The 23,843-nt window shown below is 37.8% G+C and overlaps 1 protein-coding gene and 1 long non-coding RNA gene across 2 annotated transcripts in view; one reads left to right on the forward strand and one right to left on the reverse strand.

Moving 5' to 3' along the window:
* Positions 1–23,843, forward strand: part of DSG1 (desmoglein 1) — a 44,708-nt gene that overhangs the window by 15,729 nt on the left and 5,136 nt on the right. Inside the window, exons 6-14 of the mRNA XM_040264795.1 lie at positions 401–567; positions 5,689–5,823; positions 6,428–6,613; positions 9,320–9,579; positions 12,622–12,761; positions 15,115–15,408; positions 18,580–18,713; positions 19,015–19,087; positions 20,870–21,078. Of these exons, the coding sequence (XP_040120729.1) occupies positions 401–567; positions 5,689–5,823; positions 6,428–6,613; positions 9,320–9,579; positions 12,622–12,761; positions 15,115–15,408; positions 18,580–18,713; positions 19,015–19,087; positions 20,870–21,078 (1,598 nt within the window). The remainder of the gene's footprint in view (positions 1–400; positions 568–5,688; positions 5,824–6,427; positions 6,614–9,319; positions 9,580–12,621; positions 12,762–15,114; positions 15,409–18,579; positions 18,714–19,014; positions 19,088–20,869; positions 21,079–23,843) is intronic.
* On the reverse strand, positions 9,787–10,631 carry LOC120881183. Its single transcript, XR_005725239.1, has 2 exons — positions 10,421–10,631; positions 9,787–10,146 (listed from the first exon to the last, which is right to left on the reverse strand). It is a non-coding gene; the product is annotated as an uncharacterized LOC120881183 (long non-coding RNA).

The following is a 23,843-nucleotide window of genomic DNA, read 5'->3' on the forward strand; positions in this document are numbered from 1 at the left end:
GGACAATCCAATTTCATCCCCATTTATAGATGTGGAAACTGAGGCCAAGATCACATAGCTAGAAAGTGCTGTAGCTGGGAGAGTTGGTCTGTCCTTATATCACTTTGTTTCACCATAGAAGCCTTTAAAAAATAATTACACTAGAATAAGAAATGTAAAAGCAGAAGAAAATATTTCCTTGTGTTTTAAATATCAGTAATGTCTAAAGTTCCTGGTAAAATGTGATCTTTTCATCAAGATAAAGGTATAGAAAAGGAGCTAAGATATTGATATGTTGAAAAAATAGAAAGGGGAAATGGTGGAGTTCCCATTACATGGACTAACTTTTTAGAAAAGCAGTATACTATATTACAACAAAAATGCAAATTGTCCATCTGCAACCAATTTTCTTGACTTCTAGATACACTGGTGATGGTACTCAATGCTACTGATGCAGATGAACCAAATAATTTGAACTCAAAAATAGCCTTCAAGATCATAAGACAAGAACCTTCAGATTCACCGATGTTTATTATCAACAGATACACTGGAGAAATTCGAACAATGAATAATTTTCTAGACAGAGAGGTATTTTTTTTTTCTTTTCAGTGGGTTGTAGTCTCAATGGAACTGATTCTAAAAGCAAGTGTTCTAAGAAAAAGAAATGGAAAAGAAAACAATAGTTTAAAATTCTGATTACATAACCTTTTCACATAATAGGAATGACATAAGAAATATCTGTGAGATGAAGAAAATAATTCTTCAAATAGATTTTATACTCATTTCCCATTTAATTTACTGAATTTGTCTCAATTTGAGGAAACTACATTCTAAAAGTTCATAAAAATACACACAAGGTAGATGTAAAAGCTTGATTTTTTCTAAGTATGTTCTACAATGAAATAAATTTTAAGAAACAATTGCTGTAATGTCCCCCATCTTGGTGAGTCACAAAGCAGGTGAACACAGTAGAAGCCCCAAGAATTTTTACAGGTTAAGAAACTTGCTTATCTTTCCTTTTTGTTTTGTGTGCTTATCTTTCTTTAATCCAGCCTATCATAGGCTCATTTGACAAGTGAACTCTTTTTTCCCTTTTCCCTTCCTATGTCTCACATACTGACAGCCCACTGCTTACTTTGGGAAATGACTCACAGAATCAGAAGGATGGAGAGGAATTCAGTAACATCCAGACCAGTCTATTCACTTACAAATTAAAAAATAATTACTGATTGTTACCAAATTAGAATCAGCATCACATGGTTTCTATAATACCATGTGGTCCCTTGATTTAATTTTAAAATAGCAACTTTTCATTATGTTTTTTTAATATTGATAGAATATAACTGATGTGCATAATTTCAGGGTTATAAATAAGGAAATTTTATTTACTTGATATTTAATTAAATTTTAAGTGCTATAGCTATTTTTAAATGACCATCTCCCTGCTAACAATTCAGGATTTAGGATAAATCAGATTATTTTAGTGCTCTATAATAACCCAAATGCCATCAGTTTCCAGGTTATCACTATGTCCTTTATTACTTGTTTGAAAATTACCATCAGAAGAAATTGACTATTTAGCTGTTTTTTCCCTCTCAAACTTTCTTAAGGAGCCCAGTGGGATACCTTTAACATGAAAAGAGTTGTAATGGTGAAGAACTCTAAACAATAAAGGAACTGTGCAAAAAAAAAAAAAAAAAGGAACTGTGCAGTCACTGGCAAGCCACTAGAGCACGTATTATTTTATTATAATTTTAGTCTATATTGGAGTATAGTTAATTAACAATGTTGCATTTGTTTTAGGTGTACAGCAAAGTGATTCAGCTATACACATACATGTATCTATTCTTTTTCAAATTCTTTCCCATTTAAATTGTTACATGATATTGAGCAGAGTTCCCTGTGCTACAAAATGGGTCTTGTTGCTTATCTATTTTAAATATAGCAGTTTGTACAAGTCAATCCAAGACTCACAATCTATCCTTCCCCATCCAGCCTTCCTTCCTGGTAACCACAAGTTTGTTCTCTAAGTCTGTGAGCCTGTTTCCCCTTTGTAAATAAGTTCATTTGCATCATTTTTTTTTTAGATTCCACATATAAGCAATATCATATGATATTTGTCTTTCTCTGTCTGACTTACTTCACTTAGTATGATCATCTCCAGTTTCATCCATGTTGCTGAAAAGGCATTATTTCTTTCTTTTTAATGGCTGAGTAATATTCCATTGTACGTATTTACCACATCTTCTTTACCCAATTCATTTGTCAATGGACATTTAGGTTGCTTCCATGTCTTAGTCATTGTAAACAGCACTTCAGTGAACACTGGGGTGCATGCATCCTTTCAAACCATGTTTTTCTCTGGATATTGCCCAGGAGTGGGACTGCTGATTATACAGCAGCTCTATTTTTAGTTTCTTAAGGAACTTCCATATTTTTTTCATAGTGGCTACAGCAATTTACATTCCCAACAACAATTTAGGAGAGTTCCCTTTTCTCTATACCCTCTCCAGCATTTATTGTGTGTAGATTTTTTTATGACAGCCATTCTGGCTGATATTACCTCTAGTGTGAGGTAATATCTCAATGTAGTTTTGATTTGCATCTCTCTAATTTTTAGTGATGCTAAACATCTTTTCATGTACTTTTGGCCATCTGATGTCTTCCTTGAATATATGTCTACTTAGATCTTCTGCCCATTTTTTGATTAGGTTGTTTGTTTTTTCATATATAGAGCCACATGGGCTGTTTGTAAATTTTGGAGACTAATCCCTTGTGTTCAAATCATTTTCTCCCAGTCTCTGGGTTGTCTTTTCATTTTGTTTATGGTCTCCTTAGCTGTGCGAAAGCTTTTGAATTTATTTAGGTTTCACTTGTTTATTTCTTTTTATGGAAGGATAATTGCTTTACAGAATTTTATTGTTTTCTGTCAAACTTTAATATGAATCAGCCATAGGTATACATATATCTCCTCCCTTTTGAACCTCCCTCCCATCTCCCTCCCTATCCTACCCCTCTAGGTTGATAACAGAGCCCCTGTTTGCGTTTCCTGAGCCATATAGTAAATTCCCATTGGCTATCTATTTTACATATGGTAATGTAAGTTTCCACATTGCTCTTTTCATACATCTCTCCTCCCCTCTCGCCGTGTCCATAAGTCTATTCTCTATGTCTGTTTCTCCACTGCTGTCCTGTTATTTTTGTTTTTATTTCCATTACTATAGGAGATGGCTCAGAAAAAAATATTGCTGAAGTTTATATGAAAGACTGTTCTGCCTATGTTTTCTTCTAAAAGTTTTATAATATCCAGTCTTACATTTAAATCTTTAATCTATTTTGTGTATGATGTTATTTTTGTGTATGATGTTAAAGAATGTTCTAGTTTCATTTTTTACGTGTAGCTGTCCAGTTTTCTCAGCACTGAATACCTCTTAATATTGAAGAGACTGTCTTTCCTCCATTGTAAAGTCTTGCTTCTTTTGTTGTAAATTAACTGATCATAGGTGCCTGGATTTACTTCTGGGTTTCTATCTTGTTCCATTGATCTATGCTTCTATTTTTGTATCAGTTACACACTGTTTTGATGACTGTACCTTTGTAGTATAGTCTGAAGTCAGGGAGTCTAATTTTCCTAGCTTCATTTTTGTCAAGAGAGCATTGGCTTTTCAGGATCTTTTGTGTCTCCATACAACTTTTAAGATTTTTTGTTCTAGTTTTGTGAAAAACATCATTGGTAATTTGGTAGGAATTGCATTGAATTTGTAGATTCCCTTGGGTAGTGCAGTCATTTTGACAATATTGATTCTTCCAATTCAAGAACATGGTATATTCTTCCATCTGTTTGTGTCATCTTTGATTTCTTTCATCAGCATCTTATAGTTTTCAGAGTGCAGGTCTTTTGTCTCCTTAGGTAGGTTTATCCCCAGGTATTTTATTCTTTTTGATGTGATGAGAAATAAAATTGTTTCTCTCTCTGAGGCTTCATTGTGAGAGTATAGATTTCATTGTGAGAGCAACAGATTTCTGTGTATTAATTTTGTATCCTGCAACTTTACCAAATACATTGATGAGCTCTAGCTTTCTAGTAGCATCTTTGGGATTTTCTATATATAGTATCATGTCATCTGCAAATAGTGACAGTTTTACTTTTTTTCTTCCCCAATTTGGACTCAGTTTATTTCATTTTCTCTGATTGTTGTGGCTAAGATTTCCAAAACTATGCTGAGTAAAGGTGGCAAGAGTGGATATCCTTGTCTTGTTCCTTTGTTCCTGATCTTAGAGGAAACATTTTCTAGCTTTTCACCAATGAGTAGAATTTTAGTTGTAGGTTTATCATATTTGGCCTTTATTATGTTGAGGTATGTTCCTTCTATGCTCACTTTATGAAGAGTTTTATCATAAATGGGTATTGAATTTTGTCAAACGCTTTTCTTTTGATGATGGCAATGAAGATGATCATATGTGTTTCGTCTTCAATTTGTTGATGTGATGTATCACATTGATTGATTTGCAGGTACTGAAAAATCTTTGCATCCCTGGGATAAATCCCTCTTGATCATGGGGTATAATCCTCTTAATGTATTGTTGGATTTGGATTGCTAGTATTTTGTTGAGGATTTTCATGTCCATTTTCATCAGTGATATGGGCCTATAATTTTCTTTTTTGTGGTATCTTTGTCTGTTTTTTATAAGAGGGTGATGGTGGCCTCATAGAATAAGTTTGGGAATATTCCTTCCCCTGCAATTTTTTGGAATAGTTTCAAAAGAATAGGTGTTAACTCTTCTCTAAATGTTTGATAGGATTCACTGGCAAAGCCATCTGGTCCTAGATTTTTATTTGTTGGGAGTTTTAAAGTCACAGTTTCAATTTTAGTACTTGTGACTAGTCTGTTCATATTTTCTGTTCCTTTCTGGTTCAGTCTTGGGAGATTGTACCTTTCTAAGAACTTGTCCCTTTATTATTCCAGGTTGTCCATTTTATGGTGTACAGTTGCTTGTAGTAGTTTCTCGTGATTTCTGTGGTGTCCATTGTTACTTCTCTTTTTTTCATATCTAATCTTATTCATTTGAGGCCTCTCTCTTTTTTTCAGAGCAGATATTCTTAACCTGGGATTTGTGGAGAGCCCTCAAGACATCTCTAACTATGAATCCTCTAAAAGTATATGAACTTTGAGTGAGGATGCACACATACATATATCTAGAAAAGGCTTCATGGCTTTTACCAGCTTCTAAAAATTTAAGTACCATAGAATAGAATCAAGAAAACAGATCATCAGTAACTGTACTGCCACGTCCTGCCACTCCCCAGAAATGCAAACATTTGCTATCTCTTTATTCTACTTGCACATTCAGGGGCTAATAATTTAGGTACAGAATTTTCATTCTATAAATTCCTGGTAAACAATCTCTCCCCTCCTGACAATTTCGGTCTGCTTCGTCCTTTATATTATTTTTCAGCATATAATAAGGAATGAAAGCTTTTAAAATTTTTGCTTCTTTTAAATAATGCTGGATAGGCATTGTTGGGAATAGAAGTGGCAACTTCATATCGATTCATGTGAGATTTGTGAATTTTCAACATTCTGTGTTACCTCTATCTTCATCATAGATTTATGCAAATGTTGAGCCAACTTTTTAAAAGATCTTTGTACAAGACAAAATAAGAACTGTCTACATCAACTGTGATATTGTTTGTTGTGTCTTTTTTAGCAATATGCCCAGTACTCTCTAGCTGTAAGAGGCTCAGACCGAGATGGTGGGGCAGATGGTATGTCAGCAGAGTGTGAATGCAACATTAAAATCCTCGATGTCAATGATAACATCCCATACATAGAACTGCCAACAGTAAGTAATAGTCCTTGAATTTTTTTAAAGTATTTATTTATTTGGCTGCACCTGGTCTTAGATGCAGCATGTGGGATCTAATTCCCTGACCATGGATTGAACTTGGGCCCCCTGCATTAGAAGCTTTCAGTCTTAGCCACTGGACCACCAGGGAAGTCCCAAAGTTTGGGGTCTGTGTGTGTGTGTGTGTGTGTGTGTGTGTGGCACCATGCAGCATGTGGGATCTTAGTTCCCCAGCCAGGGATCAAACCCCTACCCTCTGCACTGGAAGATGGAGTCTCAGCCACTGGACCACCAGCAAAGTCCAGTCCTTGAATTTAATAACTTTACTTTCCTTACCTTCTAAAATTTGTTCTAACAATTCTCTTTACAGATGTACATGTTAGTTATTTTTAAGTCATAACACAAAGGTACACACATATTTCATCTCATGTTTGTTTGTATAATACATATGAAAAAAACCCTTATTTGAACAATGAAAAGTCAGACCACAAACATGGATCCCCTTTCTATATCATGAATAATTATAAACATTCTATATAAAACTAGTATAATTCTCTTTCTCACATAGTTTGTGCTAAAACATTTTTATTTCTTGTTTCAGCAATCCATAAGCATTGAAGAAAATACTCTGAATTCAAATTTGCTCCAGATTAGAGTAATAGATTTGGATGAGGAGTTCTCAGCTAACTGGATGGCAGTCATTTTCTTCATCTCTGGAAATGAGGGGAATTGGTTTGAAATAGAAATGAATGAAAGAACAAATGTGGGAACTTTAAAGGTTGTTAAGGTATGGTACCCTATTATATCCTATCCAATATTTTGTTTTCTTGGCTTTTTTTCAAAGTGGTAATCTTAAAATGATGTTGACACTTCACAAACTTGAATGGGTAAAAGAATAAAAATTACTGTGTTTTAGGGTTATATATAATATAGAGCCTTTTATAGAGAGTTTTTCTGCTTATATCATTTTATAAAAATAGGCACTGAAGTTTTTATTTGAAACTCTTTCCTACCAATACAATATTCCCTCAGGGATCATATAAAGGGAAAGCATTTTTAAACATGAATCTTGTTTTATGCTTGCAACAATAATTGATTAATCCTTTCAGTTTGAAGAATTTTATTTTGAAGCAGATTCAACATGGCCTAAAAAATGGTGTCCCTGTCAATACAATGGTGTCCCTGTACATCAATTATTATTCACTAACAATATTCATCATATGAATTAAAAGTTGTTAGTTTATCCAGAGTTTTTTACAAAATTAAAATTAGACTACAGTCCATGGAATTCTCTGGGCCAGAATACTGGAGTGGGTAGCCATGCCCTCCTCCAGGGGATCGTCCCAACCCAGGGATGGAACCCATATCTCCCACATTGCAGGTGGATTCTTTACCAGCCTAGCCACCAGCGAAGCCCAAGAATACTGGAGTGGGTAGCCTATCCCTTCTCCAGCAGATCTTTCCAAACCAGGAATCGAACCAGGGTCTCCTACATTGCAGGCAGATTCTTTACCAGCTGAGCTACAAGGGAAGCCCACTGTAACTGTAGGATTATCAAATTCTCATCTCACTTTGGCTGCTGACCCAGGCTTATTACTGGCATACATACCCTAGAGATTTGGTCCAGATCATCCCAGTCAACAGAGTCCTTCTGTGTCTCCACTACATTATTTATCCACCAATTTAACTGCAGTAGAATTTTCTCTGGGATTCAGTGAGAAAAATTGTCTGACTCCTAGGGAATCGACAGTGAAAGTTTCACCCTCTGCTGTTAGACTTTTGCTGTCAGTCAATTTTAAAAAATCTGCAATGGCTGTGCATGGATTGTATCTGATGCATGCAACACATATTCCTCATGGTAAAATGCAATCCTCTTTTACCTATTTCCTTCCTTCAAAACTGCCCTGGGACATGAACTCCTGAGGAATTGTGTCCCTATAGGAATGTGTGATCATTTGTCTCATATGTCTTCATAAATGTCACCATACCTAGAGCTCCCATTCACTTAGTCATTGCGCACATGCCTTAGTTTATTCTCTACAGTATCCCTGCAAATTAGCTTCTATGCCCACATACTGAGGTTCAGAGAGAGTTTGTAACCTGCTCAGTTCTCATCTCTAGTAAGTGGGACAACTGACATTCAAACCTCGACTTCTCTAGCTATTGAGGTTCACATTCTTTTTTTCCACTATCCTATCTAGAATTCCATGCTGGGAAAACTGAGTCCTAACCTATTACACCCCAAACTATGATGTTACTTTAGAAAATTGATTTATCTATCTGGCCTCAATATCTCTATCTGTACAATGGGATTAACGTTGATTTTTTTCCCAGATGTGTGTGACATCATGTATCAATTTTTTGTTAGGATTATATGCATGTAGTAAGTGCATAGAGCTTTCCTGGTAGCTCAGTCAGTAAAGAATTTGTCTGCAGTGCAGGAGACCCAGGTTCGACCCCTAGGTCGGGCAGATCCCCCAGAGAAGGAAATGGCAATCTACTTCAGTATTTTTGCCTGGAAACTCCTATGGACAGAGGAGCGTGGTGGGCTACATTCCACGGGGCCGCAAGAGTCGTACATGACTTAGTGACTGCTGCTGCTGCTACTAAGTCGCTTCAGTCGTGTCCGACTCTGTGCGACCCCATAGATGGCAGCCTACCAGGCTCCCCCGTCCACCACAATAAGTGCATATGATGTGTATAAATATATAATTTTATAACCATTCTTGGAGTTGCAAATAGAGATAATATTAGAACAAAGACTGACAATTTTAGCTAACTGGAGAGCTCAATGTGTGAATTGATGGTCATCTAATCTACTCTTGTGAAAATTTAGAAAAATGTAGCTGGTATTTACGTGCATACTGCATAGTTGTGGATTATATGAGTAGTGGATTTTGACAACATCTTTCATAATGAAAATGACTACTTGATAATTTTATAATGTAAAATGAATTTTTTCCTGGATATATTGAATAAACTATGGATTTCATTATTTACATATTATATTCTATTATTTGATTTATTGAAAGAAATCACATATACAAAATAAAATTTCTTGTAAATAGTTCTTTATGGATAAAATCAGTCAAATGATTGAGACTAGATATATTTGGCCCATTCTTTGTAATAAATAGGGCTATTTTCTGAGAAACGTGAAATGATAGCAGCTAACATAAGCTCTCTTTGCACTACAAAACCAATGGATTTGACCATCTGTATTATTTTAAATTTTTTAATTTGATGGACAGTTAGAACTCACACATTTTTAACTTTTTCAACAAAGGATCTAAGACTACTGGATTTTTTTCTTACTGTATTTTCATGTGTTTGTATTGAATTGAACATAAAGTAAGAATAGATTGTGTATTTATATGTTTTTATATTTTATTAAAGATATAAGAATTTCTTTTGCCTCTAATCAAAGAATTTCTTTTTCCTCTAGAATGCTTTTTCTCCTTCTAGTAAAACCATTTCACTCTGTATTTTCTAGCCCCTAGATTTTGAAGCTATGAATAATCTGCAGCTTAGTCTTGGTGTTAGAAATAAAGCTGAATTTCATCAATCAATTATGTCTCAATATAAACTCACAGCAACTGCAGTCTCTGTGACCGTGTTAAATGTAATTGAAGGCTCAGTGTTCCGTCCAGGTTCAAAGACATTTGTAGTAAATAGTAATATGGGACAAAACTATAGAATAGGAGACTATGTAGCTTTGGATCTTGACACTCTTCAGCCTTCAACAACTGTCAGGTAAGACTGATTTTTTCCAACTAATTTTCACCACATATTGAACTGTATCTGAATTAAAATCGTTTTCACTATTTTTGAAATTCAATCATATAACATACAAACTGGTGAACTGTTACTTAGAGTGTTTAAGAAAGTATAAAAATCTGTGAAAAATGTAAGATGGAAAGTGTGAAGGTTTAAAATGTGAAAATAATTGTATCTTGAAAGTTTGACACTCCTGTGTTTAGATGTTTTATTGATCAGTTTAGCTGATGTCCACATATCATGGTATTCCCCTTGGAAGATTTGATTGATTGATTTTCCCATTGCAAATCCACCCATTGAAATCAATTAGATTTAGCTAATTCATATCAGTTACTTTCTTACTTTAATCAGCACTTAATATTGATCAACAATAACCTTGATATGAAAAAGTTGGTTACATTAAGGAAAAGTTCATGCTTTGTCGGTTTTTTTAAACTCTACATATCCAAATGTTTCTACTTGATCATGAAAAATCACTGTATTATATGTGCACATGTATTTTAAAAGTGTCTGTAGTCAAGAACAATGGTGGGGTGGAAGGACCTCACTGCTGCTGCTGCTAAGTCACCTCAGTCGTGTCCAACTCTGTGTGACCCCATAGACGGCAGCCCACCAGGCTCCCCTGTCCCTGGGATTCTCCAGGCAAGAACACCGGAGTGGGTTGCCATTTCCTTCTCCAGTGCATGAAAGTGAAAAGTGAAAGTGAAGTCGCTCAGTCGTGTCCGACCCTCAGTGACCCCATGGACTGCAGCCTTCCAGGCTCCTCTGTCCAGGCAGGAGTACTGGAGTGGGGTGCCATTGCCTTCTCTGGGAAGACCTCACAAATGGGTTTTAAAAGTTTTTGCTCTGTAGTCAACTCACCCATATGAGTATTACAGCTCTTACCACACTGTGCCATTACTGGTTTGTTTGTTTTTTTTAATGTTATTGGAATATAGTTGCTTAAGGCTTCCCAGGTGGCTCAGTGGTAAAGAATCCAGTTGCCAGCGCAGGAGAAGCAAGAGACGTGGGTTCAATCCCTGGGTCAGGAAGATCCCCTGGAGGAGGGCCTGGCCACCCAATTCTTGCCCCAGTGGAGAATTCCATGGACAGAGGAGCCTGGTAGGCTACAGTCCATGGGGTTGTAAAGAGCTGGACACGACAGTGATTGAGCAGGAGCTGGAGCATGTTGCTTTCCAGTGTTGTGTTAGCTTCTACTATACAGCAAAGTTATTCAGCTAAACATATATATATATCCCTTCATTTTGGTTTCCTCCCCACAGGTCACCACAGAGTACTGCCTAGAGTTCCCTGAGCTATACAGTAGCTTCTTATTAGTTACCTATTTTATACATGGTATCAACAGAGTATATATGTCAGTTCCAATCTCCTAATTCATCACACCCCTCCTTCCACCTTGGTATCCATATATCTGTTCTCTATATCTGTCTCTATTTCTGCTTTATAAATACGATCATCCACACAAATTGTTTTCAGATTCCACATAGGCATTACTATCTACAGCCTTTGCACCACCATTGCTGATAAGCTCTCTTGTACTCCACTGATGTGAGTTCACTGAGGGAAGACCACACCCCTACCTCTGACTCCTTTCCAAGTTCTATTCCCCACGTTTAGCACAATGCCCAACACAGAGAGTTCTCTAACCAATGTATGTCTAACAAACATATAAATGGAAGGAAAACTTCAAAGTCAAAGATGAAGAGAGGAAGAGAATAGAGAATAGGATAGAGGTGCAAGACAAGGATGGAGTTTGGAATCCACAAGAAATCCTGTAAATTCACTGTGTATATGGGGAGGGGTTAGAAATAGGAAAGGGATGAAAGCCAAGCTCTGAAAAAATAACTTCTTTGGTAAGAGAAAAGTTTAGGATTAGCAGCAGTCCAGGAAGTCCCAGTATCTGGGTTGTCGAGGACAGTTCTGATGCTACCAAAATCAAATGAAAATGAGGCTGAAAGTATCAAGGGATTATTCAGACATCCAAATGGATGTAATAGACATTCCATCACAAGTGGTTGCTTAATTCTTTTTCTTAAATTTAAATCTCCCTCCATTTCTGAATGTCCTCAGACAAAGTTTCTAATGATTGAAAATTATATCCAGGGGTTACATCTACTGGCAGGAAACATGTTTTAAAATCAAAACAATCACCTCCCACCAGTTAGAATGGCCATCATCAAAAAATCTACAAACAATAAATGCTAGAGAGGGTATAGAGAGAAGGGAACCCTCCTACATCCCTCCTGTTGGTGGGAATGTAAACTGATACAGCCATGATGGAGAACAGTATGGAGATTTCTTTTTTAAAAAATCTAGGACTAAAGCTACCATTTGACTCAGCAATCCCACTACTGGGCACATACCCTGAAAAAACCATAATTCAAAAAGACACATGTACCCTAATGTTCACTGCAGCACTATTTACAATAAGTTAGGGCATGGAAGATGTCCATTGACAGATGAATGGATAAAATGTGGTACGCATATACAATGGAATATTACTCAGTTATAAAAAGGAATGATTGAGTCAGTTCTAGTGAGGTGGATGAACCTAGAGCTAATTATACAGAGTGAAATCAGAAAGGGAAAAATAAATATTGTATAGTAATGCAAATCTATGGAATCTAGAAAAATGGTACTGATGAGCCTATTTGCAGGTAGGAATAGAGACACAGACATAGAGAACAGACTTGTGGTCACAGCAGGGGAAGGAGAAGGTGGGATGAATTAGAGAAGCATTGAAACATATACATTAACATATGTAAAATAGATAGCTAGTGGGAAGTTGCTGTATAACACAGGGAGCTCTGGGAAAACCTAGAGGGGTGGGAGGGGATGGGGGGTGGAAGGGAAGTCTAAGAGGGAAGGAACATATGTTTACCTAGGGCTGATTCACACTGGATGGCAGCAGAAACCAACACAACACTGTAAAGCAATTATCCTTTAAAAAAAATCAAAATCAATCTCTCTCTCTCTACATAACTAACATTAATTTGTGCCACTGTCTTTCAAAAACAGATACGTAATGGGAAGAAATCCAACTGACCTGCTCGCTATTGACTCAAAAACAGCTGTAATTACTTTGAGAAATAAAGTTACTATGGAACAGTACAAAATACTTGGGGGAAAATACCAAGGAACAATTCTATCTATTGATGGTAAGAAATCAGCTTATTTTTTTCCCTTCTCATGAAATTTACGTATACAGTTATATTATATATATATGGAATTTGTATATACATATACATTCAGAAACTAAAATTTTAATTATTGTATTTTGAAGTACCCTTTTTCCAACAAAAATTATCATACTGGGCATTATAAAATCAAATCTTGAATGATACAAGAGACATTATAATTTATGGTTAGGACAGTGAGCTCTGGGATGAAACTGGATTGGTATATTGTACCATCACTTACTAGCTACAGATTTTAGAGAAGTTATTTAACCCATTCATCCCTCAGATTTTCTTCCATAAAGTGGGACAGTAACATTATGGATTTAAGGAGTTATTAGGTACTTCCCTGGTGGCTCAGACAGTAAAGAATCTGCCTGTGATGTGAGAGACCTGGGTTCGATCCCAGGGTGGGGAAAATCCCCTGGAGAAGGGCATGGCAACCCACTCCATTATTCTTGCCAGGAGAATTCCATGGACAGGGGAGCCCAGTGAGCTATACAGCCCATGGGGTTGCAAAGAGTCAGAGATGACTGAGCAAATAACACTTTCACATTCAAGGAGTTATTACAGTAAAGTGCTAGACAAGTGCTGACTTTCAATCAATGTTAGTTCCTATTAATGTCGGTAATTGAAAATTTTTAATGATATTGTAAAATTATTTTCAAATAGACACAAAGCCAAGCTAGCTTAACTTTATATGATCCTTAGCTGATGTACAACTTCATGTAAGCAATTTGGAATTAGCAAGTTTATTACTTTTCAAGACCAACAGCTTTAAACTATGTTAGATCACTAGGAGGAAAGCATATTACAAATAGAAATGTTTATTCCATCCACAGATAAAGCTTATTTCAGTGCTGAAATTGTCTTAGGCAATTGCTAGTTTACTCCTTTTCTTATACCCCACATCAAGCTTAACTGGACACATGAAGGGTAAATTGAAACTTAAGCTTACTAAAACTGTTGGTTTAGGGCAAGTAGGGAACATTACCTTTGTCATTAAAAAATAGTTTTCTGGGATAAACATTGGATCTGATGATAATAATAAAAATAACAAAAACAGTAACAATAGAATTGTTGTACTCTGACACAGCAATAACAATAGAATCAGCTTAGCTTGACTGAAATGACATGGACTTTGATTTCAGGTAGATTAGGATGTGGGCTTCTCAGGTGGTGCAGTAGCCAAGAATCTGCTTGCCAATGCAGGAGACTCAAGAGATGTGGGTTCAATCGCTAGGTCAGGAAGACCCCCTGGTGTAGAAAATGGCAACCTGCTCCAGAATTCTTGCCTAGAAAATTCCATGGACAGAGCCTGCTGGGCTACAGTCCATTGGGTTGCAAAGAATCAGACACAACTGGGCACACATGCACACATGCACACAGACTAGGATGTAAGCCTGTCTCTATCACCTGCTTTCAGGAATACTTTTATTCATTTATTCAGAAACTATGTGTTGAATTCTAACCAAACGTTAGCTGTTGTGCCAGATTCTAGAATGACAATGATGACAAAGTCTGACAACAAAACTTATATCTATAAAATAGAGATAATACAGCTCATGGGGTTGCAAGAGTCTGACACAACTTAGCAACTGAACAACAATAACAATTATAGTAACTTGCTGAAACCAATAGCAAGTGTGGAGCCATTAAGTTGAAACAAATCACAAAGATCTCTCCTCTCATGTTTAGCCAACAAAGACAATAATTTACCAAAACTTCGAAGGACAAGAAGAAAGCAAATTTGGAATATCTGATGGTGAAACAAAAGTTCTTCACTTTATTAATAATGAAAATCCACCTCCCCCCACCTCCAATAGTGCCAAATTCTCCCTCCTATGAGTCATTTGAACTGACAGTTGTGAGTTTGAGGATATGATGTTTTATCAGTAGGTGATTTCTATACAAATGACAGACCAACCTGCTCAAAGTCTGTTGGTTTTGTCAGCCTATAAAAAGAAAAAAAAAAAAAAAAGAAGATGAAAGACAGTAAAACAGCAAACAAAATATGGAGAAGTATGCAACACATAGTCTAGAAATGTCTCCACATGGGCTTATAACACACTGCTGACCAACACATAATGTCGTGATGTTTATTGTGCATGTTTCTCAACTCATGGAACAGTTTTGCTCAAGCACTAATATTTACTCGTAATGATTTGATTTAAAAACTGAGTCACAGACAAAAGACAATATGGGGGGTTATTGAATTGGTAGGAATTAAGACACTGAAATAAGTATTTATGCAAAGAGAAAATAGTTTTGTATCGTCCAACAATTATTAAACTACATGTATAAAATATTTCTTTCATTTTAAACTTTGTTACAGATGCTCTTCAAAGAACGTGTACTGGTACAATTGTTATTAACCTTGAAAATGGTGGCTGGGAAACTGATCGTACAAATTTAAATGGAAGTACTACCACTGAATATGGCCTTACTTCCAGACATGTTACCATTAATGGCTATATAACTGGTGTTGATACTGGCAAAAATACTTATGCTGGTGACACAAATGGTTATGTTGGAGGTCAACCTAATGTTTATCAGCCACTAAGAGATAATGTACACTTTGGTCCTGCTGGCATTGGACTACTCATCATGGGATTCTTGGTCCTAGGATGTAAGTATTTGAACAGTTCTGTTTTTATGTGTCCCTCCAAAAAAACTAGGGAGGCAATTAGTTTTCTGTCTCTTTGATGAAATATATTCTATACATTCTTATTTTGTGCAATTATCAAGAAATTTCTATGTTTGGTGTTGGGTTTATGACATGAAAAAAAAATCAGTTTGATTTCTTAGAGTTCAGTGGAGGATAAAAACTAGTTTGCATTGAGTCTCACTGTAGTAGGGAAGTACCATAACAGGCTTCCCTGGTGGCTCAGTTGGTTAAGAATTCACCTGCAAGGCAGGAGACTGCCTGAAATGCAAGAGACTTGAGTTTGATCCTTGGGAGGGGCAGATTCTCTGGGGAAGGAAACGGCAACCCACCCCAGTATTCTGGCCTGGGAAATCCCATGGACAGAGAAGCCTGGTGGGCTATAGTCTATGGGGTTACAACAGTCGAACACAGCAACTAAATCACCACCAACCACCACCATAACAGATAGGTTCAAATTGCTGTTTGAGTGAAGAAGACAGTAAGAAACAATTGGTTGAAACAATCAGAAAAGGCTACATAGAGCAAGTAAACTCTGAGTTGGGTTTTAACAGATGACTAGGAGCTAGCCTACTGGACAAGAAGAAGAAGAAAATATCCATGTGCACAGTCCCAAATGAATGAGAGTGCAAGCAACCGCAATAAAGGACTCCAGCAGAGAAGAAATAAAGGATGTGTCTGACAGTGTGATGAGGGCTGGTACTACAAACATAGGCAGGGGTTGACCTTGAGGGGACTTCATTTCACTTCAGTTCAGTCGCTCAGTGGTGTCCAACTCTTTGCAACCCCATGAAGTGCAGCATGCCACGCTTCCCCATCCATCACCAACTCCCGCAGCTTGCTCAAACTCATGCCCATCGAGTCGGTGATGCCATCCAGCCATCTCATCCTCTATCGTCCCCATTTCCTCCTGCCTTCAATCTTTCCCAGCATCAGGGTCTTTTCCAGTGAGTCAGTTCTTCGCATCAGGTGGCCAGAGTATTGGAGCTTCAGCTTCAGCATCAGTCCTTCAAATGAATATTCAGGACTGAGTTCCTTTAGGATTGACTGATTGGATCTCCTTGCTGTCCAAGGGACTGTCAAGAGTCTTCTCCAACACCACAGTTCAAAAGCTATGCTAAAGCTGCACAGTCTAAGAAAAGGAGAGCCAAAGACAAGAAGGGGTGAACTCCAACTTCTAAATTCAATTGTCTGAGTCTTTCCATGATTACCCAACTTTTCTGAACCTTATTTTTTTTTTTAGTATCTATTTTTTAATTTTTATTTTTTAAATTATGAAGGTATGATAACACATTTATAGGAGACTTGGAAAACACAGAACAAAGTTATACATAGTTCCACTATATATTACAATATTTTTAAGTAGATAAGTTAAGATTTTTATTTGGAGTTTTAATATCGAACTCTCTGGGTCTTGCTTTTGCCTTCTGTGAAATAATAAGACTTACTTCACAACAACAATTTGATAATGAAAAAGAAGTATCACGCATGGGAGCTTTCAGAAGTAGACCACAGGTTCCCCTGGTGGCTCAGTGGTAAAGAATCTGCCTGCCAATGCAGGAGACATGGGTTCAAGTCCTGATCCGGGAAGATCTCACATGCTCCCGAGACACAGCCTACGCAACACAGCTCTTGATTCTGTTCTCCGGGGCCTGGGAGCTTCAGCTACTGAGTCCACAAGCCACAGCTACTGAAGCCTGTGGGCCTAGAGCCTGTATTCAGCGACAAGAGAAGCCAGAGCAGTGAAAAGCCCACACGCCACAACTAAAGAGTAGCCCCCAATTGCCACAACCGGAGAAAAGCCCCTGCGTGCAGCAACAAGAAACCCAGCACAGCCAAAAATAATAAAATAATTAAGCAAATAAATTTAAATTTTTTTAAAGAGAGAGAGGCAGACCACATCCTGTGGTCACTAGAGAGGACCTAGTCAAGGATCTAGATATGAGGGTATAATGTTCAATGGATTCTCCAAGTCGTCTTTAACATTGCTTTAGAGGATGACAGAGTGGAGATGAGCCAAATGTTACAATCTCTGAGGAATATTTCTCCTTTAATACTTCCCTAAGTAATGACGGGGGCGGGGGGGGGGAACTCATCTGTTTTAATAGTATAATACCATCTGTAATTGGAATACTCTGTAACAAGTAAAAATTGACTGCAGTCTGAAGCTCACACTGATTTTGCTATCTCACAATATTCAGCTTGTTTTCTGAAACTTTCATAATTATGTTAGAATCAGTTCAGTTCAGTCACTCCGTCGTGTCTGACTCTTTGCGACCCCATGAATCGCAGCACGCCAGGCCTCCCTGTCCATCACCAACTCCCGGAGTTCACTCAGACTCACATCCATCGAGTCAGTGATGCCATCCAGCCATCTCATCCTCAGTCATCCCCTTCTCCTCCTGCCTCCAATCCTTCCCAGCATCAGGGTCTTTTCCAATGAGTCAACTCTTCGCATGAGGCGGCCAAAGTACTGGAGTTTCAGCTTTAGCATCATTCCTTCCAAAGAAATCCCAGGGCTGATCTCCTTCAGAATGGACTGGTTGGATCTCCTTGCAGTCCAAGGGACTCTCAAGAGTCTTCTCCAACACCACAGTTCAAAAGCATCAATTCTTCGGCACTCAGCCTTCTTCACAGTCCAACTCTCACATCCATACATGACCACAGGAAAAATCATAGCCTTGACTAGATGGACCTTTGTTGGCAAAGTAATGTCTCTGCTTTTCAATATGCTATCTAGGTTGGTCATAACTTTTCTTCCAAGGAGTAAGCGTCTTTTAATTTCACAGCTGCAGTCACCATCTGCAGTGATTTTGGAGCTCAAAAAAATAAAGTCTGACACTGTTTCCACTGTTTCCCCATCTATTTCCCATGAAGTGATGGGACCGGATGCCATGATCTTCATTTTCTTAATGTTGAGCTTTAAGCCAACTTTTTCACTCTCCACTTTCATTTTCATCAGAGGCTTTTTAGTTCCTCTTCACTTTCTGCCATAACGGTGGTGTCATCTGCATATCTGAGGTTATTGATCAAGTGGAGTTAAATTAGGGATTCAAATTTAATCATAAGGGTAGGTCATTTTGTTTTACTGTGGTCCCACTGGTAATTCCAATATTCCTGTCTTTTCCCCATCAGTGGTCCCGTTCTTGCTGATCTGCTGTGACTGTGGAGGTGCTCCTGGCGGCGGGGCTGGCTTTGAGCCTGTTCCTGAATGTTCCGACGGAGCAATTCACTCGTGGGCAGTGGAAGGTGCACAGGCCGATCCTGGGGTAAGTGTTCATCAATAACAGGTGGCCCCTTCACAGGCTTCAAAACTCTTGAACCAGGACACAGGGAATCACTCACAGTCTAGACTGTTCTTTTTCTGAGAGAGCCAAAAGGGAGAACCAAGAGAAATCAAAGGTACATCAGAATTGGATGACAGTAACCAAGAAAGCCTTTATCAATAAGGTTCACATTGCTTTCGGCGTTTTTCTTTTGAATGTCTCAGATAATTTGAGAACAAGCCCACTGTATAATCATTGAAAGAAAAGAATCATTACAAATGGGAAAATGTTTCCTGTCCTTTAGGCTCTGACCAATATTGGTGTACCATGCATACCAGGCACCAATGCAAATGTAATTGAGTACGTTGACAACTCAGGTAAGAACAATTTTTAAAGTTTTAACAATTCAATTACTAAGAAGGAACTCTGTTCTCTGTCTTTGTATACCTTACTATTTCCCAACCGTCTTATCTTTACAATTGTTCCTATCATTCTTTTTTAGATGACTAATTTGCAAATTAAATGATAAAGAAAAACCTACAGTAATTATTATTCTTTTAAGCTGGTATTTTTTTAAATCTTGCGTAATCATCAGAAAGTACACAGGTGATGATTGGGATTTCTGTAAATAGAGAAGTACAAAAGTCAATTTTGGTTGAGATTTTTTTGTTTAATAGAGCAATTGTTATTTATTAAAAACTACTCATTTGAACTTAAAAACAACCCTATTAAACAGATGTATGCTCATTTATTGAGGCTAGCCTCTGCTTCTACAATTCAGAAAATCAGTCTAATAAAAAGAGCAATTAATTAAAAACTCATATTTTGAAAATAATTGTACCATCTTGCTTCTTTTCAAGGTAAATAAATGTTACCAATTCTGTGTTGCTTTTTTTCAGTCCTTCTCAAACTTGTGATCATGACCTTTCCACTTTGAACTCTTCAAAATGGAAAAGACATAGAATGTTTATAACTCACAGAACTGGACCACATTCAAAAGGCGGGAGATGCTAGTCTTTAAACTTATTTCTCCCCATGAGGCATCCATTTTTGTTAATGACACCAACACCTTCCACCTCAAAAGCAGAAACTCATTGTTGACTCTCATAGCTTCCTATTCATTGACACCCAATCTGTTCTCAAGACTTGACAAATCTTCAAATCCACGAGGATTTTTTTATGCATTTACTCCCTTATTAAGTCTACAAACCTTGAACAAAGCACAATGAACAGCACCAGAATAAGAAGTGAGAAATGCTGTACCTAAACTCAAGAGCTTTAAAATATGAAAGCCAAAAAAAAAAAAAAAAATGAAAGCCATAGGACTGTTCCACTGTCAACACTCTCTGTCAATGGCACTTGCAGAGTCTAGGCCACCCTTTTATCTCATCTATATGGAATACTATAACAGCCTTCTACTCACTCCTCACATTCAAATGCAAATCCCAGAGTCTCCATGCAAACCTTTGCCCTCACCATAGCCAGGTTTTCTTCTCTGAAAGCTTTGGAGTGCCTGTGCTAGAGTCTAATATATATACACTGAGTATTCTTATACTTTTTCTTTAACTTTTAGAATTTGGGTATTTTCCTCCAATTTGAAATCAGACTCTCTAAAGTATAGATAGGGTTTTGTAACCTCTAGGGAGCCCTCTTATCCCAGTACAACATACAGTAACCTCTCAACAAATGATGGGCTTCCCTGGTAGCTCAGACAGTAAAAAATTCCACCTGCAGTGCAGGAAACCTGGGTTCGATCCCTGAGTTGGGAAAATTCGCTGGAGAAGGTATGGCTACCCACTCCAGTACTCTTGCCTGGAGAATTCCATGGACAGAGGATACTGGTGGGCTACAGTCCAGGGAGTCACAAAGAGTCAGACGTGACTGACTAACACACAGAACAGACAACAAATAATTACTGAATTAACAAATTGGTTAATAATATTATTTTGAACTCAATATCATATTTATAATTTCCATTCTTTATGTACTACCTTCATTTTATTTCTTTGCTCGCTCACAACTGCATACCTAAATGAAGAAATTATACATTAGAGTAAGTTACGAATTTTTAGTTTACAATACGCTAGAGAAAATGTAGTTTACTAGATTTAAAATATAGTTTACTGGAAAGTAAAATTTAATTTGATCAACACTTTTAGGAGTTTACACAAATGAGTATGGTGGCAGAGAAATGCAAGATGTGGGAGGAGGAGAAAGAACAACAGGATTTGAACTAACAGATGGAGTTAAAATGTCAGGAGGACCTGAGATATGTCAAGAATATACTGGAACACTAAGAAGAAATTCTATGAGGGAATGTAGAGAAGGAGGGCTAAATATGAACTTCATGGAAAGTTACTTCTGCCAGGTAAGCTCTCTGACCCCATGCCTTCCCTCCATCCTGCACCCATATCTTTACCCCACACTCAGTAGCTCAGTCATGCCCAACTCTACGACCCTTTGGACTATATCCCACCAGGCTCCTCTGTCCAAGGGATTTTTCAGGCAAGAATACTGGAGTGGGTTGCCATTTCTTCCTCCAGGGGATCTTTCCGACCCAGGAATTGAACCCATCTCCTCTGTCTCCTGCATTGCAGGTGGATTCTCCACCGTTGAGCCATCAAGGAAGCCCCATCTCTACCCTAGACCCCCACTGCTTTTAACGAGGTTATGGTGGCCATCTCCTAACTAGGTTCCCAGCCTCTCGTCTTTAGATATAGATGCTGGCAATCTATATTCCAGTTGAAAAACATTTCTAAAACTCTGACTTGAGCACTTTGCTGCTGCTGCTGCTAAGTCGCTTCAGTCGTGTCCGACTATGTGCGACCCCACACACGGCACTCCCCTGCTTTAAAACAGCCAGTGGCTCCCAGCTCTGTTTTGCCTGTGGAATAAAATCCAAAATTCCTTCACACAGCCGTTAACCAACTGACCTCTGCCCTCACACCTCCAGTTACTCCTTACCAACAACCCCACTTGCCAAGCGTCTCTGCCTTATTCACACTGGTCCACTCCCCTCCATGTCTTTTTTCATGCTATGCTCGTCCTGGAATGCTTCTATCTGATCATCTCTCTTACCAACCCCCACTCATCTTTCAATCCACTTCAAACATTTCCACCTTTCTGAAATTGTTAACTGTTCATCCTCTCATTCAAAATAGGATTGCTGTTTCTATATGTGTATTTCTGTAGTACTTTGTCTGTACGTTTTATGGAATGTTCCATTGTTAGAATCTGTTAGTCACATGCCCATGTCCATACATGCTCTACAGTACGTTGCTGGTACCTGGCTCAGTTTCAAGCACAGAGTAAAGGAGTAATGCAGTAAGAGTAAAGGCAATTTAAAAAGGGGATATATATATATATATATATATATATAAACACATATAACTGATTCCCTTTACTATACAGCTGAAACTGACAAAAGCATTGTAAAGCAACAATACTCCAATAAAATTTTTTTAAAAAAAGAAAGAGTAGGCCCAAGAGCCATAGTACACTTCTAGGATAGTCTAAGAACCAAAGAGAATTAATTTTTCTATCTCCAGGTAGAGACAGAATTGCCCTTAGTTATACTTCATAGCGGAGAAGGCAATGGCACCCCACTCCAGTACTCTTGCCTGGAAAATCCCATGGACAGAGGAGCCTGGTGGGCTGCCGTCTATGGGGTCGCACAGAGTCGGACATGACTGAGCGACTTCACTTTCACTTTTCACTTTCATGCATTGGAGAAGGAAATGGCAACCCACTCCAGTGTTCTTGCCTGGAGAATCCCAGGGATGGGGGAGCCTGGTGGGCTGCCGTCTATGGGGTAGCACAGAATCGGACACGACTGAAGCGACTTAGCAGTAGCATACTTCATAGGGCACTTAAACCTTCAAAAATTTCTTACCTCTGAGACTGTCTCTCATACCTTTATGTCCGTATACATCCTGGCCTAAAACACCTTTATTAACTCTCCTAATCAGAAAAACAGTGAAAAAGTCACTCAGTCGTGTCTATGTCTGACTCCATGGGCTGTAGTCTACCAGGCTCCTCTGTCCATGGGATTTTCCAGGCAAGAATAGTGGAGTGGTTGCCATTTCCTTCTCCAGGGAATCTTCCCGACCCAGGGATTGAACCCAGTGGCTGATATTTTGAACTGAAATACCAGTAAAAATCTTTCAAATAGTAGCAAATAATAAGAAGACTGTTGCTGAAATCCATAGGCAGATTTCTTATCTGTGTCTGTACATATGAATATTATTTGCATGAAAAGTACAATTTCTGCCTCAAAACTTTTGCACTTGTAGCTCCTTCTGTCCAGAACCCTCTCTCTCTCTGCTTTACTCTCCCAGTGACTTTACTCCAGTTTCTGAACAAACATCACTTTATGAGATGCTTTCTCTGACCACTCTGTCTGAAAGAGAAACCCCATCTCTCTATTCCTTTACTCTGCACCTTCTGACAGATACCTTTATGTGTTATTTTCTGGTTCATCCTACTGAAATGTAAGCCCTATGAGAAAGGAACTTTACCTGGTTTTGCTCATTACTTTATTGCCAACTTCCTAATAGAGTGTCTGGCAAACAGTAAAGACTCAAAACATAATTCTGAATTGAAATGGCACAATGAGTGGTTTGCTAGGTGTTTCTGTTTAACCTGAAAGTTTGCAATCCAGTATTGCAGACAAGAGAGACGAGATAAAAGCACACACGTCTGTGTGTTTTCACTTTGACTTGACAGAAGTTCCATTTTTAAGAACTGTCTTTGGTCACCTTCGATTTTGAACCTCAAAGTAGCATAGACCCAGTGTCAAATTCTCCTCTTATCTTGCTTTAAAAACCACATTGAAATAAATCACCATATTCACTTCATCTGAAGGAAGACAAGTACAATCCCAAATGAACCCAAATCAACTATAAACTGTCTTTTAAACAAATCCAAAAAATATACAATTCTGGCATACTTTAAATTCTGTGTAAGTATGTCCTTCTAAATTGGTTGAAAAATAATTCATGTGATTCTTTTCATGATTTTGTGTCCAAAGTGCACCAACATGAAAAAGTCCATCTAAATAAATATCAAAATATATTATCAAAATTACGGTTAAGGTAATTTCTAACCAAACTCTTTCAATTAATTACATAACGA

Source organism: Oryx dammah, unplaced genomic scaffold (assembly GCF_014754425.2).
Source record: "Oryx dammah isolate SB20612 unplaced genomic scaffold, SCBI_Odam_1.1 HiC_scaffold_22, whole genome shotgun sequence".
Taxonomy (NCBI): Eukaryota; Metazoa; Chordata; class Mammalia; order Artiodactyla; family Bovidae; genus Oryx; species Oryx dammah.